Below are 27,716 nucleotides of genomic sequence, written 5' to 3'. Positions count from 1 at the left end.
TAGGTGTTTGGAAGATTGTGCCGAGTTGAAAGGTGGATAAATTGGGTTTTTGCGGCATTGAAGGACACAAAAACCCAAAGGTTCCTTTTATCCCAATCGGAGATGATAGCAAGGTCTGAGGTTAAGGATTCTGCAGCCTCAGTCTTATAAACTAAAACAGATTTTTACGACAATTTCAATAATATGATTAATACTGACAAATATGCCCTATGCGTAGACTATCATATAACATCGTAGAAGCCATGATACCACGATAATTCACACCTCAGTCTCGGGTGCCGCGACGAGAGCCAAGGCTGTTACACAGAGACGGCCTTGGCACAGCACCACTATAACTCCTCTTCTTCATCTCTCTCCTTTCCCTTCCCTCCTCTTCCTCCTCACTCAGGCTTAGTGATGCGGAAGACGAAGACGAGACCCTCCTTGTCACAGAAATAGTTTGGGACGATGCGCCGCTCCACCTGAAGGAATTATGACCATCATTTGAAATACGTGACCTTCTCCCCCTGGCCAGCTCCTGACCATCTCCTTATACCAGAGTGTCGTGACAGGCGCCCATACAGTGAACAGCCCCGCCAGACAGAAGCCTCGATTAGAGTAAATGTTTTCTTGTACCAATGTTGCCAGATAGTTGTACTCAGCCTCTTATATTTACCAACTTCCGACCCCAAAACTGTCTCCTGGGGCTCAATAACTAGATTCATTTATATCTATCGTTAAAATAGTGAATTCCTGATGTTTCTTGGCAATAGTTAGGTGTCAAAAAACGGTAAATACTATGCTCTCAGTACGATCATCTGGCAACGGTGCTCCCTACCTTCTTCCACTTCCCGTCCGCCTCCAGCTGGTCCATGTAGGCTCCAGCTTGTCCTTGTAGGAAGGCACGGTCTGTAGGAACTCATGGCGCATCACGATGATCACGAAGCCTCCTGGAGTGCCGGAGAGGAGGAAATCAGTTAATCATTGGGGCATACGCTAGGGGGCGCGTCGTCTAGCCCACCCTAGGGAGACCGCCTCAAGGTTTACTCCAGGCAAATCTGAAGTCTCTATGTAGGCTCTTTCCCATCCTAGACGGCGCCTAAGTTCGCCTGTTTGAAAAGCCTCTCGTAAAAGTTGCTGGGATTACCATGAACTGTTTTGCGATCCTATAGTAGGAGTAGGTAGGAAGACACCTATCGAACGGGTGTGACCTACTCCCGGTGAGGATATATGGGAAGCGAGGAGGGTGCTGAAGCCCTTCAAAGACCCTTCCCATGTCCTCACTAACCGTTTCCCTTTTGTCTCATCAACACCAGAGAGCAGTTCAGCATGCTCTCTAAAGACAGTTCCTTTCTCTTTCTACACCACGCTACATTCACACAACACACACACCTTTTCCCCCCGCCTGGGGGGGAACCATAAATTCCCCTTCTGGCTGCCGACTTGAGAGGTGTCCTGATAACTCCTCGAACCTCCTCCTTATCAATTTCTGCAACATTCGCGGTCTTCGTTCTAATTTTCATTCTGTGGAACACCATCTCTCCTCCTCTAAACCTTATTTTCTCTTCCTCACCGAAACACAGGTTACTGAGGCTACTGACAGCAACTTCTACTCTGTTCCCTCTTACTATCTCTATCCTAAATTTTAATCCTAAGCTGGATGTTGCACCTACGTGCGCAGCGACATCACTTGCTCTCGTGCCCACGACCTTGACTCTTCTGAATTTTCCACCACCTGGCTAAGACTTCATTGTCATTCTATTACTAAATACATCTGTGCTGTTTATCTCTCACCTAGCTCTACTAACTATGTAAAATTCTTTGACTATTTGAATTCTAAAGTGGAGCACATCTTGACTCACTCTCCCTTCGCTGAAATCTCCATCATGGGAGATTTGAATGTTCACCACCAGCTTTGGCTCTCATCCTCTTTCACAGACCAGCCTGGTAAACAAGCCTACAACTTTGCTCTCCTCAACGACCTAGAGCAGTTGGTTCAGCACCCTACACGTCTTCCCGACCGTTTCGGAGACAGGCCCAACATTCTAGACCTCTTCCTTACCTCTAATCCTTTTGCTTACTCTGTCAAACTGTTTTCTCCGTTGGGTTCCTCCGACCATAACCTTATTTCTGTTTCCTGTCCTATCGCTCCTGTACATCCTCTGGACCCACCGAAGAGGCGATGCTTCTGGCATTTTGCTTCAGCTCGGTGGGACGACCTTGTTATAGTAATTGTAGTATATCAATGGAAAAAAAAACACGACAGATAGATCACGCCACCTTGTAGGAATGTCAGCTGTCAGTGTTTACCATCTCAGTTTGTATACAAAGCATTTCATCAAGCTTAGAGGTCACCTTGACATATGTGACCAATTGTAACTTCATTATTTTCCACTCTGTAACTTGTCACTCCTTCGAGAGAGCTCGCACGACACACACCTATCGTCTCGTCTCTCTCACCCACGCTACGCTGTATCTTAGGTTAAGAATATATTTCTTCTAAGACAGCAAGAGTTTCCCTTCACGCCCGCAAGTCCCCGCAACCAAGCGTTCACCAGTGGCAGACGGTGTCCCAACGCGCTCGAGCCCTTCGCTACCTAGTTCTCCTACAAGAGCTCCAAGCCACAAGAACTCACCAACAAATCCGGGGACAGGCGTAGAAGGAAGGAAGGAGTCAAAATCCCTGCTACAGGCCAACTACAGGCCTACGCACTTCTACAAGCTCTCTACAGGCTAACAACCAGCCACTCCCAGCTCACTCCAAGCCCTCCGTGGTACGCAGAAGGAGGCACTCCCCGCAGAGCCCATAAGCTCCAAGCAGCACAGCGGCAACACCGCCGCTGCCGGGAGCATCGGCCCAAACCTCTTCCGGCAAACAGTCAACCAGGGCAAACGCGGACATCTCCCGGTGACTGCAAGCAGTACCCACCACCGTTACTACAAGGCGCTTTCTCAAGAGGTTGCACACCCAGGTTGCCATATCTACAACCGCTGCCCCCACAACTATCAAAATAACAAGAGCATCGCAGCCGTCCTACGTCTGGCAGCAGTGTTCCGGCACCCGCCCTGCCACACACCTGCCCGACTACATCGTCAGCAGTTTCCAGCAGCCATTACGGGGGTCAGTCTCCACGCCATCAGTCAACCTTCTACGCGCTCCTGCCGCGGCCAAGGTCTTCCAACGCGACTCCAAAGGCTCCAGGTACCCCATGAGCGACGACATCCTTCGTCACCAGCTCTACGTCAGCTGAATATTATCGGTATTGTACCTGTTCCAAATATTTTCACAAGTGCAAACTCAGCAAAATTGCATCAGAGGCACGACTCTTTTAATTATGTGTATCTAACACTGTTAATCAGTCGTAATTGTGAGAGTAACGCTCATTTGCGTACGGTATTGATCCTTCTTGTTGTCTGTTAGCGGTAAAACTGTGATTTCCCTGCTCTAATTCAAACTTCCTCAGTGTGCCCTTGCTCCGTTTTCTCTTCGCTGTTCGGGAGAAACCCGCACTTTAAGGGCATGCTCACTTATTTCTCCTAACCAAATAACGGCTGCGTTATTGGGTCATTATTTCATATAACCATAACATTATAACATTACATTATAAACTGACATTATAACCTTCACTTTCTATTACGTCTAACGGCCACCTTGCTTACCATCCCTTCTTGTTTTTAGGGGTACAGCGCAAACTTTTAACTCAGACGCGTTACGTTAATATTTACAGCAATTAAAATATGCTCATATATTGTAACTGATTTAAGCCATAATATGAATAAAGACACTCTCGCTAAACTCGGTGACACCTTTAAACAGTAAACGAGTCCCTCAGGTAAGGAGGAAGTGGAACACGGTTCAGGCACCAATGATCTTAATGTTGTAAATTTACGTTCAGGTACTCAGTATTCCTCAATTCCAAACAGGGACCCTTCACCTCCGGGTTCTTCGGGATACTTCACCCCCACTCAACCGGTCACAATGCCTACCAACCCACCCCCCCCCCCCCCCCCCTCCACCGTTTCGGGTCATTCCAACTCACGCCAGTTTTCGACAGTTCCTAGATCTATGTGAGTCTGCCATCGTAAATTCCTCCATTACGGAAGATCCTGATAAAATTGCATTCATTCGGTCCCGGTTACTACCAGGCTCTCGGGCACTAAATTTGATGCAGTCCTCAGCGTTTGCTTCGGTGGACATTGGAGTAAACTATGATATTTTTAAAAGGAATTTCATAAAAATCTCCGGAGGCGGGAGTAAACCAGGCGTCGTTAGCCAGATCGCACACACGGTTGAGCCCCTCCAAATAAAAAAATCCTCCACAAACCCGTTTTGGGACGCCATGACTGAGGCAAATCAGCTGGCGGTGACTGTGTCAAAAGTCTAGAAGACGCGCAATGGCTCTCAGGGGGCAGTATGCAAAAACACCAGGTGAAGACAGTCTTTGAGTTGCTTTTTTACTTATTTCATATTTCAGAGAAGAACCGCCGTTCTGCCCTTTCCTTGACCTTCAAACCGGGCGGGAAGTTGGTTGACTTCGTCTCAGAGTTAGAAGTCAAGGTTCAAGAACACACTCACCATCAACCCTCGCAACTGCCGCAGCATTGCAGGCACAAAGTAAGGCATCTCTCACCTGTAGTTTTTGCATACAATCAGGACATTCCGAGAATTCTTGCTTCGCGAAACGTAGGGACTCAACACACTCAAGACAGGGATCTGATAGGAGATCAGGAGGTTACAGGGGTGGCCATCGCTCATCACACAGGAACCCTAGGCCAAACCATCAGCGGAAGGCTGCCTTTTGCCATGTCCACGGGAATTGTTTTCATGATTCAGACAGTTGTTATGCAATACAAAAGGCCAAGGAGGAACAGAAGAACAAGTCCTCGGCGGACAGTAATCCACACTCCTCCTCTTCTCAGAATAAAAAGGCATGACTTCGTGACAGCCCCAAGGCGTACATCCAAGTATCCCATAAGGACGATACTAATTGGGAGCAACTTGACTCAGTCATTGCCGCCTTGGGACGGACAAGCATAATTGCCCTCCCTTGCAAGGTGGGCAAAATTTCACTCACCTTAGCGGTAGACACAGGTGCGACAGTCAATGTAATCTCAGACTCCGCTTACAGGTCACTGACACGACAGGCGAGAGGGGGAAATTGGCCGCTCCAAGAGAACGACCTGAATGTGGTAGGCGTGACAGGCACCACTTTGGGAATCTTTGGGCGAGTACCACTAACAGTCAGCTTACATGAAAAGGTATGTTCCTTTCGAGATTTCTTTTATGTATCTAGCAGGTTTGCCTTACCTGTGGATGGGATCTTAGGATTATACGCCATGAAAGACCTGCACATAACCATAAACCCTGAAAGCAACGCGATTGTGTATCAAGGACGACGCATACAGGGGATGGTAAATCCATCGCCTATGTCACCTGTAATCCCGCCCTCAGAGGGGGAAAATGACCAACCCACCACAGACTCAGGGTCTCCCACCGCCCAAGTGTCACCTCTTATGGTCAAACCACACGAAAATATTACAGACTTGTGGCGGACAGTAACGGCAGTCGTAGAAGGTCCTCAAGTAGTTCCGGATCGTGCTGCAAAACTTGTTAAAATCCGGTTACCTAACGCTCCTCCAACGGGCAGTGATGTGTATCGACGGAGCACCACATACACCGGGTGACGGTGGAGGTAACTCTCGCGATAGTCAAAGAGGGAGGTATTGCAGAGGCATTGGTAATAAACACGTCAGGATCCCCTGTATCCTTAAAACACGGGGTTAGATTATGCCAGTGTCTAGTGTATGGGAAAAATGTAGCCCCAGAACCAGCTGCATACCCTTCAGCCCAAGTCTCAGGCATAACCTCGGCGTGTCAGGCTTCTCCCGAACAAGACACAGCTAATTTAGAGGCATTCCTAAAAGTTGCACACAATTCCGAAATTAAGTCAACCTTAGTCCGGCTGCTGGAACATTATAGGGGGGCGCTTGCTCTACCAGGCGAGCCGCTTGGAGTTACGCAGTGTCCTGAACACAATCACATTAAGTTAAAACCCAATACCAATCCTGTATATATCAATGCATACAAGCTCCCCCACAGTCAGAGGGAAGTAGTGCAGCAACTTATATCTGATATGTTAGAACAAGGTGTCATCAAAGAATCGAACTCCCCGTGGAATTCACCCTTGTTTCTGGTTCCAAAGAAAGACGGTTCTTATCGTCCTGTGATTGATTTCCGGCGTGTGAACACCGCGACCGTGGATGATCATTTTCCGTTTCCCGTTCTTAGAGATCTTCTGATGTGTCTCGGTAGAGGAAATAAAGTCTTTGCGAGTCTAGATCTGGTCAGTGGCTACTGGCAACTGCCTATGGCCCCCGAGTCCCGTGAAATAACGACTTTCAGCACGCCTCATGGACACTATGAGTGGACGAGGATGCCGTTCGGACTCAAAGGAGCTCCCTTGACCTTCCAAAGGACAATGAACAGTATTTTTGGTGACTTGCTGGGCAACTGTCTATGTGTATTTAGACGACCTCATCATAGCAAGTAAAGACGTGCATGCACACATGGCAACACTAAAAGCAGTCCTACACAGACTTCAAGAGGTCGGATTTAAGCTCAAACTCACCAAATGTGAATTCTTAAAACCTCGGATCAAGTTCTTGGGGCATGTCGTGGACGAATTCGGCATCCACACAGTGGACGACAAAATAAAAGCTATTTCCGAGTTCCCTCAGCCAACGTCGGCGGACAAGGTACGGTCTTTCTTGGGAGACGGACGTTATTACAGGCCTTTCATAAAGGACTTCGCAGCACGCGAGAGTCCCCTAACCCATCTATTAAAGAAAGACGTACCATTTCAGTGGCTCCCAGCTCAACAAACGAGCTTTGAGGATTTAAAGAAAGCGCTTACACAGGCTCCGGTCCTTGTCTTTCCGGATTTCAAGGACCCCTTTCAGCTTTGTACCGACGCTTCGGCTAGTGGACTAGGAGCCGCTCTTATGCAAACAGATAAGTCCGGCAAAAAGCATGTAATAGCGTTCGCCAGTCGAGTACTAACAGCTCCGGAAAAGAACTATTCTGTTACCCACCTAGAGGCTCTTGCCATTGTGTGGGCTCTGAAGCATTTTCGAGACATAGTGATGGGGTACATAATTGTGGTGTATACGGACCACGCGGCCATAACTGATCTTTTCAAGGGAATAAACCTACACGATGGTTCTTAACGATCCAAGCATACAATCCGGAGATAAAATATATCACCGGGAAAACAAATGTGGTCGCAGATGCCTTATCTCGGAATATTCCGATAGGTGCGATTACCACCCCAGAGGTCATCCACAACTTCACTTCACCTGAGCTACACACTGCTCAGCGAGACCACCCTGTGTGGAAGAGGTTAATTTAAGCCCTCGAGTCGGGAGACGAAACAAACCTTCCTGAATTGCCAGTTCCCTTTTCACAATTCTTCCTATCAGAGGACAACCTCCTTTGTAGGTCATGGCCAACCAAACCGGTACCTATAGAACAACTGGTCATCCCAGACAAATACGTCCCCGTGACGCTTAAGGGAGTGCAGGGCGCGAATATTCGAAAAATTCTGGGAAATGGGCGAATTTTAGGTATACATTTAAAAATAATCTCTATGATGGTGGCAACAATCCTACCAAGTTACAGAGCTGTATTTCTTTTCATTTTTTTTATACTGAATAAAATAGATAAAATATTGGCAACATCTGGCAACCCTATTACATAGAAAAAACATTACTTATATTGAAATAACGTCAAAATTTCGATAGATACTTCGTTTTTTGTTCCAGAATTGTGTTTATGAAGATAATTGGCAACTCGATCAACCAGCATATATCACGAAGACAGACTCTTTCAGCTTCAGTGCTCTTCAAAATGTCAGAGTGAGAGGATATTGCTCCTTGACCTCTCAACTTCTTACGCCACAGTTTTGATTCCTCGACCTGGACTAGTGCTGCAATCATGGGAAGAGTTAAAAGAAGCAAAACAGCGAAGCGTCAGAATGCAGAGAGGGCCCGTGAGTGCTTGAAAGAGAAACAAGGAGGAGAAACATCGAAGGAGTGTCGCGTCACACCTGCAGCCACTTCGCATGCTTCTACCAGCCACACCCACCCTCCACCGCCACAGCACTCAGTCTCACCTCACACTACTCATGTTCTCCTCTCACCTCAAACCTCGTCAGCAAAGAAGAGGAAATTGGAAGTTTACCAGACATCACAACCCTCAATCAAGACCACAGTTGATGACGAGAACTTGATTTTGAAAAAAAGTTATCTTGAAGAATTATTTACACATGTTACTTGCAGTCACTGCTTTGGGAAACTAAATGTGAGCTTTGTGAACAAGTTCTTGGACCATAAAATTGACTTAGAGTGTGCAGAGTGTGGTAAAAAGTATGGTGATTCAGATGTGAAAGACACTCCAGTGACGAACGCCATTGTGTACAGTACAATGGATGTAGGTTTAGGCTATGCAGGGTTTCATAAATTGACTGAGAACATGAGTATGAAGCCTCTGTATAAAAATTATGCAAACTTCCAGTCGCTAGCACTTGAGAAAACAAAGGAAAAGGCAAAAGAAATATTAAAAAAGAGTATTGAAGCAGCAAAACAACATTATGTACCTGACCAGCATGGAATTTATGACATGAAAGTGATATATGACGGGTCGTGGCAGAAACGAGGCCATACGAGTCTGCTAGCTGTTGGTGCTATCATCGACGCTGACTCTGCATGTGTTTTAGATTATGAGGTAGTCAGTAAATTTTGTGAAGTGTGTGGAAAGAAAAAAAAAGGTTTGGAGCAAAAGAAAGTGAGTCAAGAAGAGTTTGATGAATGGTTGAAAAATCATAGTGAACAATGTATGAAAAACTATGAAGGAAGTTCGGGAGGGATGGAAGCTGCAGCAGCTATGAAGTTATTTAGTAGGAGTTTGGACAATGATATGAGGTATACTGTATTTATCTCAGATGGGGACAGTTCAGCCTATAATGCTGTGTGCAGTATGAATGATGGAAAAGGACCATACAATGGAATTGAAATAGAAAAAGGTGAATGTATAAATCATGTGGGAAAGAGACTAGGCACAGCACTAAGAAAAGTAAGAGAACAAGTAATAACAGAAAAGAAAACAAAAACAGGAAAAACTAGAAGAGTAAAGGAGATGGGAGGGAAAGGAAAGCTGACAGACTTTGTAATCGCCAAGCTACAGAAATACTATACTGCTGCAATTAGACGTCATGTTGGAGGGACAGTGGAGGCGCTTAGAAAGGACATTTATGCATCATTCCTCCACTGTTCATCGTCTGATAATAATCCTCAACATCACTTATGCCCTAAGACACCTGACAGTTATTGCTTTTACCAGAAAGCAATCGCAAACAACAAGCCAATACCATCCCACAAGAACATGAAAGTCAGTTTCCTACTGCCAAGTGAACTTCGTCAGAAGGTTTGGGGAGAATACAGAAGACTGACTTCTGACAAGATTTTATCTGCTTGTCTACTGGGAAAAACGCAAAACCCGAATGAGCATTTACACTCAAGAATCTGGCGTTATTGCTCAAAATATAAGAATGCCAACAAGAAGATTCTTGAGTTCAGTGTTGCCCAAGCCGTCCGAGACTACAATGTTGGCTATGAAGAATGATTTGTTGTTCCCCTCCTTGGAGAGCCATTTACTAATATTCAAAAGTCTGCCCTCCAAAGGAGAGACAGAGTGCGCGAGAAGGAGAGGGCAGTTAAAAAAAACGTGGTTAAAGGGACAGACAGGGGAGACTATGAGGCTGGCGCCTTTTAACAATGGCAGCGCGGTGATTTAAAAACCGTCTCCTGTAAAGTTTATGTTTTGTTCTTTCTTTTGCCAATATCTTCGGTTATTTTCATGGGATTTTTGTAGTCTTTTTTTTATTTGAAAGAAAACATTGTGTTCTTCATTTTCTATAGATAAAAATAAAGGAAATTTGAAAAGAAATTTTTCTTTGATTTATGAAACCTGAATTTTGCCGCATTTTTTCCTTAAGTACACAGATAAATTAATAAAAAATCAGAGGTATGAGTTTGATGAAATGTATCCTATAAGTTTTGTTCCCTAGACTCTAAGCTTTAATTTCATATGAAGCTGAATGATGTGGAAGCATATCCCATAAAGTAATATAAGCTTCATTATATCTTCACTATAACCTCACTACACTTGATATATAAGTGGGAGGAATACAATACCTTGAGGAATTATGCACTAATGTAAGGGGTAATAATACCTAAGTTCATTAAAGAGATTGGAAAAAAATCTTCGGACACGTTCACCTATATTGCATGCCAACAGGCCATATCACACCCATTGCGGGTCACCCAGGAAGAGACAAGACGCTATCTGTCACCAGACGAAAATTATACTGGCCCACATTACGAGTTGATGTAGAAACACATGTCGCACATTGCGTCGTTTGTGCTAAGCACAAGGGGGTGCGTAAAAGGGCCAGCACCTATGTTGCAATACCCAGTACCAGAGGCGCCATGGGATGTTGTTAATATAGACTTATTACAGCTCCCCCAGAGCCAACATGGTTCGCGCTACTTATTGTTGTGCGTCGACCAGTTCTCTAGGTTTCTAGTTCTAGCGCCTCTCAAGGACAAGACAGCCACACGCGTTGCCCATGCCCTCGTGACTCACGTGTTGTGTCCACATTCGTCTCCTCTAATTCTTTTGAGTGACATTGGCACCGAGTTTAGGAACACAGTATTGAGCGAAATATGCGCTCAGGTAAAATCACGCAATCCTTCATCACAGCTTACCACCCAGCTGCTAATGGGTTGGCGGAGAGGGCTAATAGGAAAATCTTACAGGTCCTCAGGCCTATCGTGAACGATCTCCACGATAACTGGGAGGATTGGCTATCGCACCTAGCCGCTTCCATAAATACGTCGGTAAACGACTCTACGGGGAAGTCTCCCTACCACATCTTATATGGGGTGGAGAAACGTCTTCCGTACGACTTCCTAACAAAACCATACCAACCTTTATACAACATTGATAGGTACGCGCAACAGCAGATGCATATGTTTTCCAAGATACACTCCGAGGTCAGGTGTACGTTAAACGCTACAAAGGTTGAAATGATGCCAAAACAAAACAAACAGGCCGTCCCGGTGGAATTAAAAGAGGGTGACACAGTCATGATTAAGCAAGCGGAAAGTTCAAAACTGGGGGTAAAATTTGTGGGTCCTTACCGTGTTGTTCGGAATGTCAGGGGAAATAATAGGTTCGAGGTTCTTGAGTCAAATAGTGGAGTTAGTCTAGAAGTTCACAGTGATCGTCTGAAAGTAATTCCCTCACCTTTGGACCTTGATATTGGTAATTCCCCTCAGAGTCAAATGTTCAACAAGATAATCCCAACACCCATAGCTATAACTTGAGACCACGAGTTTAAATACTTCATTCCCACCACTTTCAGATCATGATGTTGCGTTTTGTGATCATCTTGTTGTACCTCGGCTTCCTGCTTGCAACGACACCCATCCACCTGAAGCCTGGCGCCCTCACGGCACACACAGGAGAGGTCTTCCTCATAGAAGATGTGCTCCTCGTAAAATATCTATATACTTCCTTGACCAACACCACAGACACAATCAGGATAGTCTCAGAAAAACTACTCGGTATGGCAGACGCCATACGGGTAACGAAGACTAAGGAATCAAAGGCACCTTCTAGTACCAACTCTGAATATTTTTCAACTACTGGAGGATATGATTCTGTTCTTACGGCAAAAAGTTTATGAGGTAGACATGGATTATTGTTTTCACTCAGTTCACTCTCGGGTAAAGAGGGGGTTGCTCAACATCGTTGAGTCCGCCTCAAGTTCCTCTTTGGTACGGCAACCGACGAGAACGTGCGCGATTTGCGGGACCACTACTCTCATGTACTTTCCTTTGCTGCCCGAAATCGCAGGGTGATCAACGCCAATTGTAGAAAACTTGCGCGATTGCATACTCACATTGAGGAACTGCTAGAGCAAACAAATAAGATGGTAGAGGTTATCAACATAGTTGTCAAGCAGATCGACCAGGTGAATCAGTTTCTCCTCCTAGATCAGGCCTTGCATGTACTGGAAAACGTCATTAACTCTGTCGCAACGGCAAATCAGCAGGTTATTAGCAGCATGGTAGATGCGGCGCACGGTAGAGTCACACCTGCCTTGTTCCCTCTACACAATTTGAGAACGACTATCCATATCGGGTATCAAAATTATAGTCTCAAGCCTTTATTCACCCCAGACACGAGTCAATATTTTTACCCCTTGATCGAGTCCACCCTCATGCCCGATGCCATAATCATTCATGTTCCGTTTCAGACGGCGGACGTGTTTGAGGCCCATGAAATTGTTCCATTTCCCTTTTCCGCCAAGGACAGTGTGTTAGCCCTGGACACGTACCCGTCTCTTTTCTTAATCGCGGAAGATTTCGCTCTGTATTCAACGGGTAGCTACTCACTCTTGCAATATTGCAAGGAAACGGTCTTCAGGCAATTCTATTGCTCTGCGTCTCTTGTTGCCTTCCTACCGGTCGGGGAGGAGTGTGCGAGATCGCCCTCACCCGAGTGAACGCGTCTGACGCTCTTTCCCTGTGCCCTTACAAGCAACTACCACCAACACCTGTTTTCCATAAGAACTTTCAGGGTCTTCAATATTTCTATTTTCCTCAGTCCTTCTATGTATCTGTAATCTGCCCGGAGGGTACCACTTATCAACGGGTTACTGGTCACTATGCCATAGCGGAAGCATGCTATATCCGCTCCACTAACATAACGTACCCGTCCCGGATCCGTCTGGTGTTTACGGCCAATATTTCCCATCGAGTGTTTCCTCTGCGGTCTCTCGATAACATTCATTTCTCCAGCATCTCTTATGTGACTAATTCCCTTAATTCATTATCTTTCGCAAACGAAACAGAGTTTGCAGAAACCCTGGAGGAAACGCTGCCTGAATACTTGCACCTCACCTACTTGTACCCTGGAATTTTTGTGCCAATGTTTCTGATGTTCGTCAGTCTCGTCGTCATGTGCTACCTTATTAGGAGGAACTCTGTCCTGCACGATTATTTGGTGGTTCAGACAAGGCGACAGGATGCAGGGAAGCCACTGGCTAGGTAATTTTTTTTTCTCACCTAAGACAAAGGCAAGAAATCTGTCATTTCTCCTGCTCCTGTACCTTACACTGTACTATGTTCCCACCTATTGTTGTTGTTCTTCTTATTTTTTGGAATCTGGATGAGCATTTCATGTTCTGTAACTATGCCACTTGTTAACTACAGATACTTGTGTCTTTATGTTTCTCCATTTAGAGATTATTTCTCTGATTTATGTCGCACCCGCTGGTGTTACCTCTCATTATTTATGTCATTACTACACGAGTATTCCTGCTTAGCCATTGTTTTCATATACTTGTCCCATAAGCAGTCTGCTCAACATGTTCACACTATATCGGGTCCACTACTAATTAGATTTTTGGGGGGGTGTCGCGAGGTCGCGATCAGCGGTAGGTGACCGAACAGTGTTATAGTAATTGTAGTATATCAATGTATTATTATTATTACTTATTATCACCACGGATTAGGCATGCAATATCAATGGAAAAAATCCACGACAGATAGATCACGCCACCTTGTAGGAATGTCAGCTGTCAGTGTTTACCATCTCAGTTTGTATACAAAGCATTTCATCAAGCTTAGAGGTCACCTTGACATACGTGACCAATTGTAACTTCATTATTTTCCACTCTGAAACTCGTCACTCCTTCGAGAGAGCTCGCACGACACACGCCTAGCGTCTCGTCTCTCTCACCCATGCTACGCTGTATCTTAGGTTAAGAATATATTTCTTCTAAGACAGCAAGAGTTTCCCTTCACGCCCGCAAGTCCCGCAACCAAGCGTTACACCGTTACAACCTGAGGATGTACTTTCCGATTTCCCGTGGAATGATTACTGCCTCCAGGAGAGAGACCCCTCTGTGTGTGCCCAGCGCATCTCAGAGGTGATTGTCCTTGGAATGGAGGCATACATTCCACGTTCTTTTTTTACTCCTCATACTAAAAATCCTTGGTTTAATCGTGCTTGTTCTCGTTCTATTAAAGATAGAGAGGCAGCTCACAAAAAGTTCGAGCCTTCGAACTCCCGCTAACTATGGCTTTTAAATTTCAGCCCGGAATCGGGCCAAATCTATTCTCTGACTTACCAAAACTGCTTTAATCAATAGAAAATGTCAACACCTTGCTTCTTCTAATTCTTCTCGTGACTTCTGGCATCTAGCCAAAAATGTCTCCTCCAATTTCACTTCTTACTCTTTCCCTCTTTTCCTTAACCCTGACGGAAGCACTGCCGTCTCATCTGTCTCTAAGGCTCAAACTTTCTGTAAGAACTCCACCCTGGACGATTCTGGGCATATTCCTCCTACTCACCCCCCCTCTGACTCCTTTATGGCCGTTATTAAGATTCTTCCAAATGATGTTTTCTATGCCATCTCTGGCCTCAACTCTCAGAAGGCTTATGGACCTGATGGAGTCTCTTATTGTCCTTCAAAACTGTGCTTCCGTGCTGACACCCTGCCTGGTCAAACTCTTTCGTCTCTGCCTATCAATATCTACCTATCCTTCCTGTTGGAAGTATGCCTTTGTACAGCCTGTGCCTAAGAAGGGTGACCGTTCCAATCCCTCAAACTACCGCCCTATAGCTTTACTTTCATGTATATCTAAAGGTTTTGAATCAATCCTTAACCGGAAGATTCAAAAGCACCTTTCCACTTCCAACCTTCTATCTGATCGCCAGTATGGGTTCTGCAATGGGCGTTCTACTGGCGATCTTCTTGCTCTCTTAACTGACTCTTGGTCATCCTCTTTTAGCCATTTCGGTGAAACTTTCTCAGTTGCGCTAGACATATCGAAAGCCTTCGATAGAGTCTGGCACAAGTCTTTACTTTCTAAACTGCCCTCTTTCAGATTCTATCCCTCTCTCTGTTCCTTTATCTCCAGTTTCCTTTCCGGCCGTTGTATCTCTGCGGTGGTAGACGGTCACTGTTCTTCCCCTAAACCTATCAACAGTTGTGTTCCAAAGGGCTCTGTCCTATCAGCCACTCTCTTCTTGTTATTCATCAGTGATCTTCTTAAAATAACAAACTGTCCTGTCCACTCATACGCCGACGACTCCACTCTGCATTATTCAACTTCACACACGACTCCAGACTGGAGGCTGCAGAACGCTTAACCTCACACCTTGCAATCATTTCCGATTGGGGTAGAAGAAACCTTGTGTCCTTCAATGCCTCAAAAACTCAATTTCCCCACCTATCAAATCGACACAATCTTCCAAACACCTATCCGCTATTCTTCAACAACACTCAGTTGTCACCTTCTTCAACACTAAATATCCTCGGTCTATTCTTAACTCAAAATCTCAACTGGAAACTTCAGATTTCCACTCGCTAAATCAGTTTCCTTAAGGTTGGGCGTTCTGTATCGTCTCAACCAGTTCTTCATTTCTCAGATGCTGTCCATATAAAAGGGCCTTGTCCGTCCTCGTATGGAGTATGCATCTCATGTGTGAGGGGGCTCCACTCACACCTTTTCTGGACAGCGCGAAGACTAAGGCTCTTCGTCTCATCAGCTCTCCTCTTCCAACTGATAGTTTTCTACTTCTTAAATTCCGTCGCGATGTTGCCTTTCTTTTTATCTTCTATCGCTATTTTCACGCTGACTGCTCTTCTGAACTTGCTAACTGAATGCCTCCTTCCCTCCCGCGACCCTGCTGCACACGACTTTATACTCTTGTTCATCCCTATACTGTCCAAACCCCTTGTGCAAGATTTAACCAGCATCTTCACTCTTTCATCCCTCAAGCTGGTAAACTCTGGAACAATCTTCCTTCATCTGTATTTCCTCCTACTTACGACTTGAACTCTTTCAAGAGGAGGGTATCAGGACACCTCTCCTCCCGAAATTGACCTCTCTTTCGGCCACCTCTTTTGATTTTCTTTTTCTCAGGAGCAGCGAGTAGCGGGCTTGTTTTTATATTATTGTTTCTTTTTTGTGCCATTGAGCTGTCTCCTTTTTTGTAAAAACACTTTCACACTCACACTCACTCACGCACGCACGCACGCACGCACGCACGCACGCAGGCACGCAGGCTCACTTACTCACTCACCGTTCTTTGCGACGCGCACCAGGTCGTCGAGGCCACTGTGTGAGATGTGACCTTCGCCCATACCGCCCGAAGTGACCACCAGGTCGTATGTGTCTGAGAGAGAGAGAGAGAGAGAGAGAGAGAGAGAGAGAGAGAGAGAGAGAGAGAGAGAGAGAGATGTAAAAGAAAAATACGTATATTAATATTTAAATATCAAACAACAACAATAACAATAATTCCACTCACACAGCTCTCCTGGACAGAGTGAAGTCTAAGGCTCTTCGTCTCATCAGTTCTCCTCCTCTTACTGACAACCTTCTACCTCTTAATTAAATTCCGCCGCTATGTTGCCTCTTTTTCTATCTTTTATCGATATCTTCATGATGACTGCTCTTCTGAACTTGCTAACTGCATGCCTCCCTCCCTCCCGCGGTCCCGCTGCACACGACTTTCTACTCATGCTCATCCCTATACTATCCAAAACCCTTATGCAAGAGGTAAACTCTGGAACAACCTTCCTTCGTCTGTATTTCCCCCTGTCTATGACTTGACATGTTTCAAGAAGTGTATCAAGACACCTCTCCTCTCGAAATTGACCTCTATTTTGGCAACTCTTTACTTTTATCTTTTATGGGAGCGGCGAGTAGCAGGCTTTTTTTTGTACTCTTCTTGTTGCCCTTGAACCGTGTCCTTTGACGTAAAAAAAAAAAAAAACTACTAATACCTTTGGGCACGGTGGAGTGTCCGCTGCCGATAAACTCCAGGAAGTCGTTGGTATAGATGCCAGTCTCCCGCTGCTGCATCATGCCCTCCGACGGGTCCACAGCGTCTATGTGCCTGTGGGAGCGGCTGTAGTAGTTGTAGTAGTAGTAGTAGTAGTAGAAGTTATAGCAGTAGTAGTAGTTGTTGGGAATCAGTAAATTTACCCTACCCGACAGTTAGGTCACTCGCAAAGTGAATAACACACCCGTCAGACAATCCCAAACAAACAAGTGCTTACCAGCTATTAGGTGGTGAAGGTATCCAACAAGCAACTCCAGACAGCCGAACAAATAATAATCCTACCGGATCCGTGTAGTAAAATCTATCTGTCTCAAATAACTGCTGGGGCACTTAGCTGAGAAGCGGGTTTCAAAAGATATTGTTGTCTCTGAAGTCTCGTTGCCGGGTGTAGAATCCCTCAGTCAGTTAATAGAAGGCACAGTGCGTCCGAGTTAATGGGTGGGTTGCAGTGCCTTCGTCTTTACTTTGTGAAGGCCGGTGGTGGAGTGAGAGAAAACCAACCACGTGGGTCTGAAGCGATATTTTGTATTTCTCTCGCCAGGTGGCGTGGCTTTCCTCTCTGTTTCCATAGGTTAAATTATCCTTGCTCTTTAATTTTAATTCAGCAAGAACAATTAGTTATTATTTCATGAAAGGAAACACTTCACTATTGTTATTCCTTTCATGGTAAATGTGGTTAGTCTTCAGGCAGTGAATAAGTTGATTCTGTCTCGGTTTGGGAGCCGATGACCGAAGTATTCAAGTACCATCGAAGACTAGTTCCATAAGGATAATAGTTAATTTGTCTAGTCCCCCGGTTAACTGGCCTAATTCCTAACATAGTATAGCCTATCGATTTTAACTTGAGCCCTTGGGCGCGACACAAGGATTCCCCACGAGACCGCGCTTCTGCCACATCACTCCATTACTCTCCTCAGAGAGGGTGGCTCTCTCTCTCTCTCTCTCTCTCTCTCTCTCTCTCTCTGCATGGCTGCGCAGGGCGCGAGAGTGAGATCTACTTCATTTGTCCATTGTGGCGTAACGTTGAATGGTGCGGCCTGGCGCCTGTTGCCAAGGTCCGTCAGGCGGGAAAGTTGCATGAGCCACGTTGCCAAGTGCTATGGAAGGTTTACTGAGTCGTTGTCTTTCCCTCTAATCCCAGGTCGAGTGCCCCAGTCTGCGGGATCTGCGAGAGCAGTACCTCTCCCGGTGTCGTGATGTACATGGGAATTTTTCCCTTTCCCTAATGCTGGGTGAAAAGGCGTTCACCCCTGGACATGACGTCATGGGGTATCTGCAGGAGATGGGCATCCTCCATCTCTTGTAGGGTCTCTTTATAGAAAGTTCTTTGTATTTCACTAATGCATTTTTAATAAACATTTTATTATATTTTAAACTAGTGCTATATTTAAATGGACCATTTCAAAACTATCTTCCTAATAACTTTTATCACCCTTAGATTATTTTAATTATTTGCCTTCCATTTTATTACTCCGGTGCCATATGACCAAGATGTTGCGGCCCCATGAAATAAACTCTATATCAATCAATCAATCAATCCCTCTAATCCCAAGCCATTCATAACACCACGCAGTCGTATTATGAATGTATGTAAATTCCATAAATAGATAACGTACAGACTAACAGTGAGAGAAAACGTCATGCGTAGGTCATCGCTAGATCTGTAAACAATGGAGTTTCCCCGGGCCAAGTCACAGGGCTCAATTTTAAGTTAGAGTTGATGGACTATAGTAATGCCGCTCCTGCCCGCTCCCAGTTCCCACCCAGCGGGCCTGCCTCTACACAAGCAGCTGTAATTTCCAACACATCATCTTCATCTCTTGGCGTTAGACTCGTGTTGAGGCTGAGGCACTGGCAGGCAGGAGGGAGTGGACTGGAGGATATTTAAGTATGGTGACCGGACATCTCCCTGTCTGCGGCCCTGCGGCACCCACCTGAAGCCTTCCCGGTGGAGTTCGCGGCCCACGCAGCCCGTCCCAGCGGCCACGTCCAGCACCCTGGCCTTAGCTCGCCGCTCCGGGGGTACCCAACGCAGCGCCTCCTCCAGCGTGATGGCGGGGCCACGGTACCTGCCTTTCCAGATCATCTAAGGGGACGGGGAAGCGGGTGATTACAGGTGGGTACCCCAGGGGCCGCATCACTTCACTCCCGGACCTCAAGGAGTAGTCGCCGGTTTAACGCAAAATCATTCCAGCGATACCCCATGATTCTGCGTATGCACTTGGTACCGAAGGCATCTCTCTCTCTCTCTCTCTCTCTCTCTCTCTCTCTCTCTCTCTCTCTCTCACCATCTCCTCGTAGTTCTCGGACCAATCGTTGTAGCCGACCACCATCTCCTCCGGCGTGACCCCCGGCCTGTGGACTTTCGCGATCACCCTCATTGCCACGTCGCCCCGACTGCCGCCCTCAGACATTATCCTGCAGCAGGGAAGAGACAGAAGAATCACAGGCAGGGCATGAATACAGTACAGTACAATGTCTTTATACATCCTTTATATATTTACAATGGTAGGTACAGTTTTCTAGCCCCGCGCCGCACTCCTCGCTGATTTGCCGGCTGGCTCTCAAGCTCCGCCCACCTCCATGGCAAGTGTGGCCCGCCTCTCTCTCTCTCTCTCTCTCTCTCTCTCTGGAATGGAATAGACTAAGCAATCACATAGTTAGTGCAGCGACGATAGCTTGGTTTGAGTAGACTGGATAGCTACATGGACGAGGATGACAGGTGACAGTGAGGTGTGGGTGCAGTAAGGCTCTCTGGCTTATTGCACGGCCAGCTGAAGTTGCTCACTCTCTCTCTTTCTCTCTCTCTCTCTCTCTGTGTGTGTGTGTGTGTGTGTGTGAGAGAGAGAGAGAGAGAGAGAGAGAGAGAGAGAGAGAGAGAGAGAGAGAGAGAGAGACTCGTGATCAGGGTGTTATGAATGAACTACACACACACACACACACACTCCCAGGCTTCACGGTCTGACAGGGCGGCAGTTTGAGCCCGCTCAGGCCGGATTCTTTCCGTTGACTAGGAGTGGTTACTATCCCCCCTTGAGCAAAGGGGATGGAGTGTGTGGTGTGTGAGGTCCTGGCAGTACTCATAGATCGACGATAAAGAGCACTTGCTCATGTCGGGAGGGTACCTGCTGCTGGCGATTACGAGACCAACGCGTGATCAGGTCGTGGTGAATTACACACACACACACACACACACACACACACACACACACACACACACACACTTTACACGTGGCAATTCCTGGCCGGCAATACACCCGCGACGATCTAGCGGCTAGACCGGCTGGGTGCTCTCGGGAGAAAGTACCTTCACACGTGGGAGGAGCCGCCGGGAGCATCAAGACGTAAACTGCTAGTAAATGCAAGGGCATGAATTCACCCCAGACACCCCAAAAGGCTACTACCATATCTTAAAACCACAATGAGTTTGGTCCATCAGCCTAATATTGTAGAAATACTTTAAGTAAACGAGTTTTATCATAAGTAGTATTGATTGATTGATTGATTGTTTATTGTTGCATTTAACAACAAAGGAGAAGGGAGGAACATGCCATCCCAACCCCCAGGCATTACATAGTGTGATTATATAATACACGAAAATAACCGTTCCTTATACCTCCTTCGATATCTCGCAAAGAGAGAAACATTTCCCGCAGTGTTGCTGCCACTCTCTCAAAAGTTGTTTTGCGCAGACTCTGCTTCTTGTAGAGCTTATCTTGTGGGTCCCACAAGTGTCGATGCTGTCTCACTTCCTCTAGCAATGCCACCTCGGCCTCCCGGCTCCAAATCTTGTTATCTGCATCTGTCATTTCTTGTTTTATTGGCGCCGACATGTTGTTTACCTGGTCGCCAGTCGGCAATATAAGACGGACACGCTCAGCTGCACAGAACTTGCCGCGAGAAGAGCTCCCAGACCCAGACCCAGACCAAAAATGCTGCCGCGCCTGTATTGCCAGCCGCGAATTGCCAAGTGTAAAGCCGCCTTTAGAGGTGAGGTTCGTGATTTAAATGAGAAGAGATCGCAAGAAGAGAAGAGGGAGTTTTTTTGGAGAGTAATGGATTATGAAAGTGAGAAAATATTTCATAGGGTCGAGAGGAAGAAGGGAATAAAACTAACAGAAAAGGAGAAAGGGTGGAAAGTGACATATACGAATATTAATGGAATATTTTCATCGTAGATAGAATTAACGACTATTTGAGAGACAAAGAACCTGATATTGTGGGGCTGACGGAAACTAAGTTGTGACTCAATTGAGGTGGTGGGGATTGGAGAAGGTGCAAACAACATATGGAGGAGAGACAGAAAGATAAAACAGGGAGGAGGTGTGATGTTGATGGTTAAAAAAGGCATTAGGGTGGAGGAGGTAATTGAGGGTGAAGGCTTGACAGAGGTGTTGAAAGTGAAAACTGTGGGTGCTGAAGGAAGAAGGAGGCATTATGTAGTAGGGTATGTGCCCCCATGAACAAGCGTATGGGGTTGCGGGAATAAAATATAAACAAATGATACAAGAGACGGTGAGTTGCAAGGATGAAATGTTGAGGGCGTGTGAGAGAATACTTATAATGGGTGATTTCAACTGCATGGAGGTGGAATGGGAGGATTGGGAGACGCAGGGAGCAGACGAGTCGTGGGGAGGAAGACAACTGCAACTGGCAGTGGAACATGTGCTGACTCAGTGGATCAAGGAACATACCAGATTCGGGAAAAAAGGCGAGGCATCAAGACTAGACCTGGTATATATTTAGTAAGGCGCCGGAAATAATATAAAATCTTAACGTAGATTGTCCAATAGCGAAGAGTGACCATGAGGTTGTGGAATTTGAAGTATCAGAAAAGAAAACGATTGACCGAAAAGAAAATCACAAAATTGGGAGAAGCAACTACTGTGACTTTGTTAGCATGAGAACCTTTTTTGAAAATGCAAATTGGAGTGGGCTGTTCAAAGCCAAGAGTACACAGGATAAGTGGGAGGCGTTTTTAAAGCTATACAAGGAAACCGAAAATAGATATGTCCCCTAGGTAACCAAAAAGGATGTTGGTAAAAAGGAGTGGTTTAACAAGAGATCCGATATAATTAGAAAGAGAAAAGAGGAAGCTTGGAAGGGATGGAGGAGACGAAGAAGAATTAACTCGTGGAACGATTTCAAACAAGCAAGGAATGAATATACAAAGATTAGAAGAGAAGAAAAAAGGAAATATGAAAAAGATATAATCGACAAGTGAAAAGACCTACCCAAACTATTTTATAGACGTGTGAACGGCAAATTAAAGAATAGAGAAAAAATCGATAAACTGAAAATGGATGAAACCACATATGAGGACCCAGCAAAGATGGCAGAGGTGATGAATAACAGCTTCCATAGAATTTTACAAAAGAAGAATTTGTACAACCCCCGGGCCAAGAAAAAGGAAGGGTTATGCAAGAGATTCAGTTAACGGTGCAGGAGGTCAAAGAAAGTTTGAACAAATTGGATGTAAGAAAGGCGACGGGGCCGGATGGAGTATCAGGGTGGATCTTGAAAGAATGTAGTGATCAGCTTGCAGAGAAACTGCACTCCATAATGAGTGCCTCTCTGAGTGAAGAAAAGGTACTACAAGATTGGAAAAGAGCAAACATAGTACGGTACCGATTTTTAAGGGAGGCAAGAGAGCGGACCCATTAAATTACAGACCGGTATCACTCACTAGTGTGGTTGCGAAGGTATGTGAGAGACTGGTTAAAAACAGGTGGCCGGATTTCTTAGAAAGTGAGAAAATTATATCGGATTTCCATCGAGAGAGAGAGAGAGAGAGAGAGAGTGTGCACACGTTCACACGTGAATGCTGATGAAGGAGCGGATCATCAAAGTCTCGACTCTAGATAATACGCCTCGTCTTCTCTCTGGTGTTATTATTTTGTAGTGATATCTTGGTTTAACATGTGTTACATACACATGCTACATTTATTTTCACCTCTTAATTATGGATAAAGCCTCCCTTACACTTCCTAAATAGCAGTTAACCTCTCCGCCACTCACAGCCGAACGCGACCAACATCGTTTATTCACAACAACACTTGAGTAGCACTACTGCGACGTTGCCGGTTGGAGGGAAGGCTTACCACAGTGGGTACAGGAACTCATTTCCGCAAATGTACCAGGAACATCAACAGCTCTCTCCTCCTGAATTTTGCAAAATCCAGAAAGTTGAGAATTGCGGGTTCCTGGTACCAGAGACCAGAGCTGCACCGCTGGACTTTAAATAGCGATGCCGGAGGTGTAGCTAAGGAGATCGACCACATTCTCGTAAATACTCGTTGGAGGATCCTTCAGAACTGCAGGGTTTACCGGAGTGCTGTGTTCTTTGCAACTGACCATAGGCTTGTTGTTGCAACACTCAAGCTTCATGTTAGGTCAAAAAGAATCTCGAGATGCAACACTACTGTGTTCCATCTCGAGAGGCTGAAGGACCTGGCATGTGCTCAGGAGTATGCAGTGACGGTCTCAAATCGGTTCGATGTGCTCAGCACCCTGGAAGACCCTGTAGAACTGTGGAATACCTTCAAACGTAAGACTCTGCAAGATGCCGAGGAGTGCACTGGAGAGCGCCCGAGATCTAGGAGTGCCTTTGCCTCGGTGGAGACGTTGGATAATATTGAGGAGAGTCGCGCTGCCAGACTTGCTGGGAAGCGGGACCAATACAGGGCTCTGTCGCGTAGGACTAGAGCTCTCCTGAGGAGAGACAAGGAGAGGTATGTCAGGAGTCTCGCTGAGGAAGTCGAGGGCCATTTAAATGCGAATGACCCCCGACCTGCTTATCGAGCCGTGAAGATGCTCCGCTCCAAGTCTCCCTCTTATTAGGTGAGCACTATCCGAACAGCTGACGGCTGCCTCGTGTCTTACATGAATGGGCAGAGGGCACGTTGGGCTCAGAACTTTGAGCAACTGTACATGGTGGACTCTTCACGTCGGCAGCTTCCAGTTGCTGGGTTACAAGTGATGGATGCTAACCCACCCATTGACGAAAGTTCATCCTCTCTGGTTGAGGTCAAAGAGGCTGTGGCTAAGTTGAGGGGTGGGAAGGCACTTGGCATGCTGTCCGGATCTTCAATCAACCTTAACTTCAGCAACTTCGGCCAAGAGGAGCACCGGGAGGCAGCATGGGCCAAGCAAGTCATACATCACGCCAGCCACCATAAATTAAATTAGCTTGCGCCACTAACAGGCTGGGGCCGTCTATAACGCCCTTCAAAAAACCCTACCGGCGCTACAGACAGCACAAAAAAGTGTAGCAAATCTGAGGCATTCCAGTGGAAAACAAGTTCGCGGTCCTCGGCCTGTGTTTCTGGAGTGACGGGAGGAAATGTGGGCAGCCCGGCGTGGCGATAAATCTCATCAATGTATTTTAGTCTATCCGATCCTGATCTGCGCATGCGCAGAACCCAATGTTTACTATCACAGAGTGTTGATATTAGTTTGTCCAGGCAAGATGGCGGCAATACAGCATGCTAGTTTTTTATGAGAGAATGGCCAAATTCCAGGATGACATTCAAGGGTTATCACATTTATCACATTTACCGACATACAAGGGGTATAGGTTATCACATTTATTACATTTACCGACATACAAGGGGTATAGGTTATTACATTTATTACATTTACCGACATACAAGGGGTATAGGTTATCACATTTATCACATTTACCGACGTACAGGGGGTGCAGGTTATCTCACCAATCACATTTACCGACGTACAAGGGGTGCAGGTTATCTCACTTATCACATTTACCGACACAGGGGAAGGTGGGGCAAAACGGCACCCTTAAGGTTTCACTCCAGATTTTGCATCAATTTTGTAGTATATTCAGAGATAGCTGGTGTTTTTGCAATCTTTATTCATCATTAAACAAAATAAACTCTCTTTGGAAGAACTACTTTGGATCCTTTACTCATGAATTAAAAAAATAAAATAGCCACAAGTGGACCATTTTGTACAACGGTCGGGGCAAAACGGACCTCACGTATGGGGCAAAATGGCCCTCATATGGAAATGCTTGGTAACATGCCAAACATACGTTTTGACAGATAATCACATTAGAAAGATTACTTAACAAAACTAAAATAATCTAGTTCTTATTCCATTAGAAAACAATTGCTCTTAGGCTCAGTAGCATGTACAACAATGAATTCCAAATGAAAAGTGATATTACCTTCCTGAACATAAAATTAATATTCATATAAATGAAACAGAGAACACTTTGTCCTTATCTTTGTTCACTGAAGTTGTGAGTTAGTTAGCAGCAAAAAATAATTATTATTGTTAAGTGGGCCGTTTTGCCCCAAGGGCAATGGAAATGTTAACAACAATCTCAGCGGAACAATGGCGGTGCAGAAAAATGTTTCAGTAGTCAGACTCATGCACAGAGTAATACCAAAGAATCATGCAATAACACATGAAATTATGAGTCACAGTACTCCTATAAACACGATTTTATCAGACCCTTACCAATAGATCAGCTGGTGATAAAATATTCTGGGATTTTTCACACACAAACACACGACGGCGTCCAAACTTGCCCAGATGTTACAGCTGACTAATGAGCCGAGGAGTAAGTCCATATCATTATCAATAGCTGGCAGAAGCTAAAAACACAGAAAACGGAGTGGTCCATATTACCCACCTATGCCATTTTGCCCCACCTCCCCCTACAAGTGGTGCAGGTTATCTTATTTATCACATTTACCGACATACAAGGGGTGCAGGTTATCTCATTTATCACATTTGCTGACATACAAGAGGTGCAGGAATCAACTTTCATATTTCACGCATTTTCCAAATTCAAAACATACGTCATCATCTACTTTCATAAAAAACAAATATAAACTCGGGTGGGACAGATCACAATAAGTAAGCGAGAAAAGACACGGTACCGTGCCGAAAATAATCCGCCCTGTGTATGTAAACAAAGTCCGCGCATGCGCAGATCAGGATGGGATGTTCACCCATAGCGGATCGTTGGCAACACTGCTTACATCACAATGGCCGCTTCCCCGCTCCAACCAAAACAAATGTAGGCTATGCCTTTTCACTGGTGTTCTAATGCGATTCTGTTGATTTCTCGACCTCATTTGAAATGCATATTAGTCGATTTCATGCTCCCCCACCCAAAAACCCCGTGTTCCCACAGGTCCCCCAAGATCGTTTAGGGAAGGGGAAAGGCATAACTTGAAAAGAGGCATAACTCGAAAAGTAGACATTTGCGACGGAAATGAGGAAGAAAATCACGGAATTCTCAACATCTATCAGTAGAAAAACATGAACCACGTGAGAAAATCGTTGGTTGGGTGAAACCGTAAATTGACCAAAAAAAGTTACTGCAAAATAATAGCAGTTTTCTTATATGCATAATAATAACTTAGTATTCGTAAATGCAAAGTAATGGCTTAGTTTCATAAATGCAAACGAATCGCTTAGTATTCTTAAATGCAAAATAATAGCTTTGTAATTCAATTCACAATAGCCTACTAGTTTCCTAAATGCGCCGGCTGGCATGGTCGATGACGTCATTACATAACATTGTCAAGCGAGAGTTAAATAGTTTCATCATTATATATTTTTAGATCATATCAGAATATTTGTGCAAGTTATCAATGTTTTCTTCGTATTTTCTTAGGGAGGACGTTGCAGAAATGAATACAACATTTATTCAAATGCATAACAGCCTTGTAAACAACTTTAGCTGTCCTTGACTAAATTTGAACGAAATGTAAAAAGATACATTTTCCTCCACAAATTACAAACGTGTTATCAGTGTGCACAACTGACAAATTCATATATAATAAATGATGGAGAGTGTATATGTAGTGACATATCTGAACATTAGCCTCTTTCCATGCGGTGTATATATTTTAAAGTCAGGGCCGGTGAACGAAACCCAGTGGACAGTGTGTCAACACTTGTGTCCCACGATTGTACAACAGTAGTTTTCCTGGGTTATTGGTCATGGAGATCCCTGACTTTAGGCACTGTAAAGCCAAAGACAGGGAGGGGATGGTAGCTGGGGTAGTGCTAATTGCCATTTGACCTATGTAAAAAAGCAACGAAAAGGGGGTGGGGGGGGGGGGGTGAAAAGGGGCAGTATACACGATTTGCCGTTTCTGTCGTAACCGACGGTGGAATTTACGAGCTCACATAACTATACACGGAAGGAAGTACTCTTGTAGATGATACAATCCTTTCACTTTCTTATTCCAGAAACATCAGTACAAACCTCTTGTGCTGCTACGAGGCAACCCGCGGAAGTACTTACCAGGAATCGGTGTTCGGTCCCTCAAGCTGCCCCTCCGTCGCTGCGTCAATCTAGGTTACACACGACACAACAACTGGTCACATGCGTTCGGAAGAGTATTTAGGAGCCTCAAAGGGTACGTGATGGTTACACTTATGACAGGGCACGCGCCACTACCGCCGGACTCCTCATATATGAGCTCCGTCACCTCAGGCAGCCGTGCGCCACCCTGCAGTGTTGCCACCGGCCGTTGGGGTAGATTCCCTGGGACAAGGTTACCCGAGGTCTCCTCAGAATAGTATACTCAGTATGACTTGATTAACGATGAGTGAAGGGTATTTGCTTTGGAGACTATTTGAGAAAATATCACCCGCTAAGAGTTAAAAAGTAAAGTTGATTATGGCGGAATTTGAAAACTTTCCATCGCCTATAGATGAATGAACTTCTGTTGGAGAAACAAGCAATGAAACCTACTCGTCCCCGGATCCG

At 45.4% G+C, this 27,716-nt stretch overlaps 1 protein-coding gene across 1 annotated transcript; it reads right to left on the bottom strand.

Annotated features, from left to right (window-relative positions):
- Window positions 1–27,274, bottom strand: LOC127002467 (uncharacterized). Its single transcript, XM_050868453.1, has 7 exons — window positions 27,249–27,274; window positions 19,249–19,378; window positions 18,895–19,046; window positions 16,902–17,014; window positions 16,199–16,291; window positions 818–929; window positions 1–461 (listed from the first exon to the last, which is right to left on the bottom strand). Exons 2-7 carry the CDS (start codon window positions 19,372–19,374, stop codon window positions 266–268), a joined length of 792 nt encoding a protein of 263 aa, XP_050724410.1. The 5' UTR covers window positions 19,375–19,378; window positions 27,249–27,274; the 3' UTR covers window positions 1–265.
- Window positions 27,275–27,716: the final 442 nt, after the last annotated feature.

Source organism: Eriocheir sinensis, chromosome 23 (assembly GCF_024679095.1).
Source record: "Eriocheir sinensis breed Jianghai 21 chromosome 23, ASM2467909v1, whole genome shotgun sequence".
Classification (NCBI taxonomy): Eukaryota; Metazoa; Arthropoda; class Malacostraca; order Decapoda; family Varunidae; genus Eriocheir; species Eriocheir sinensis.
The sequence above is the reverse complement of the archived record's forward strand: the minus strand, read 5'-3'. Positions and strand labels throughout refer to the sequence as shown.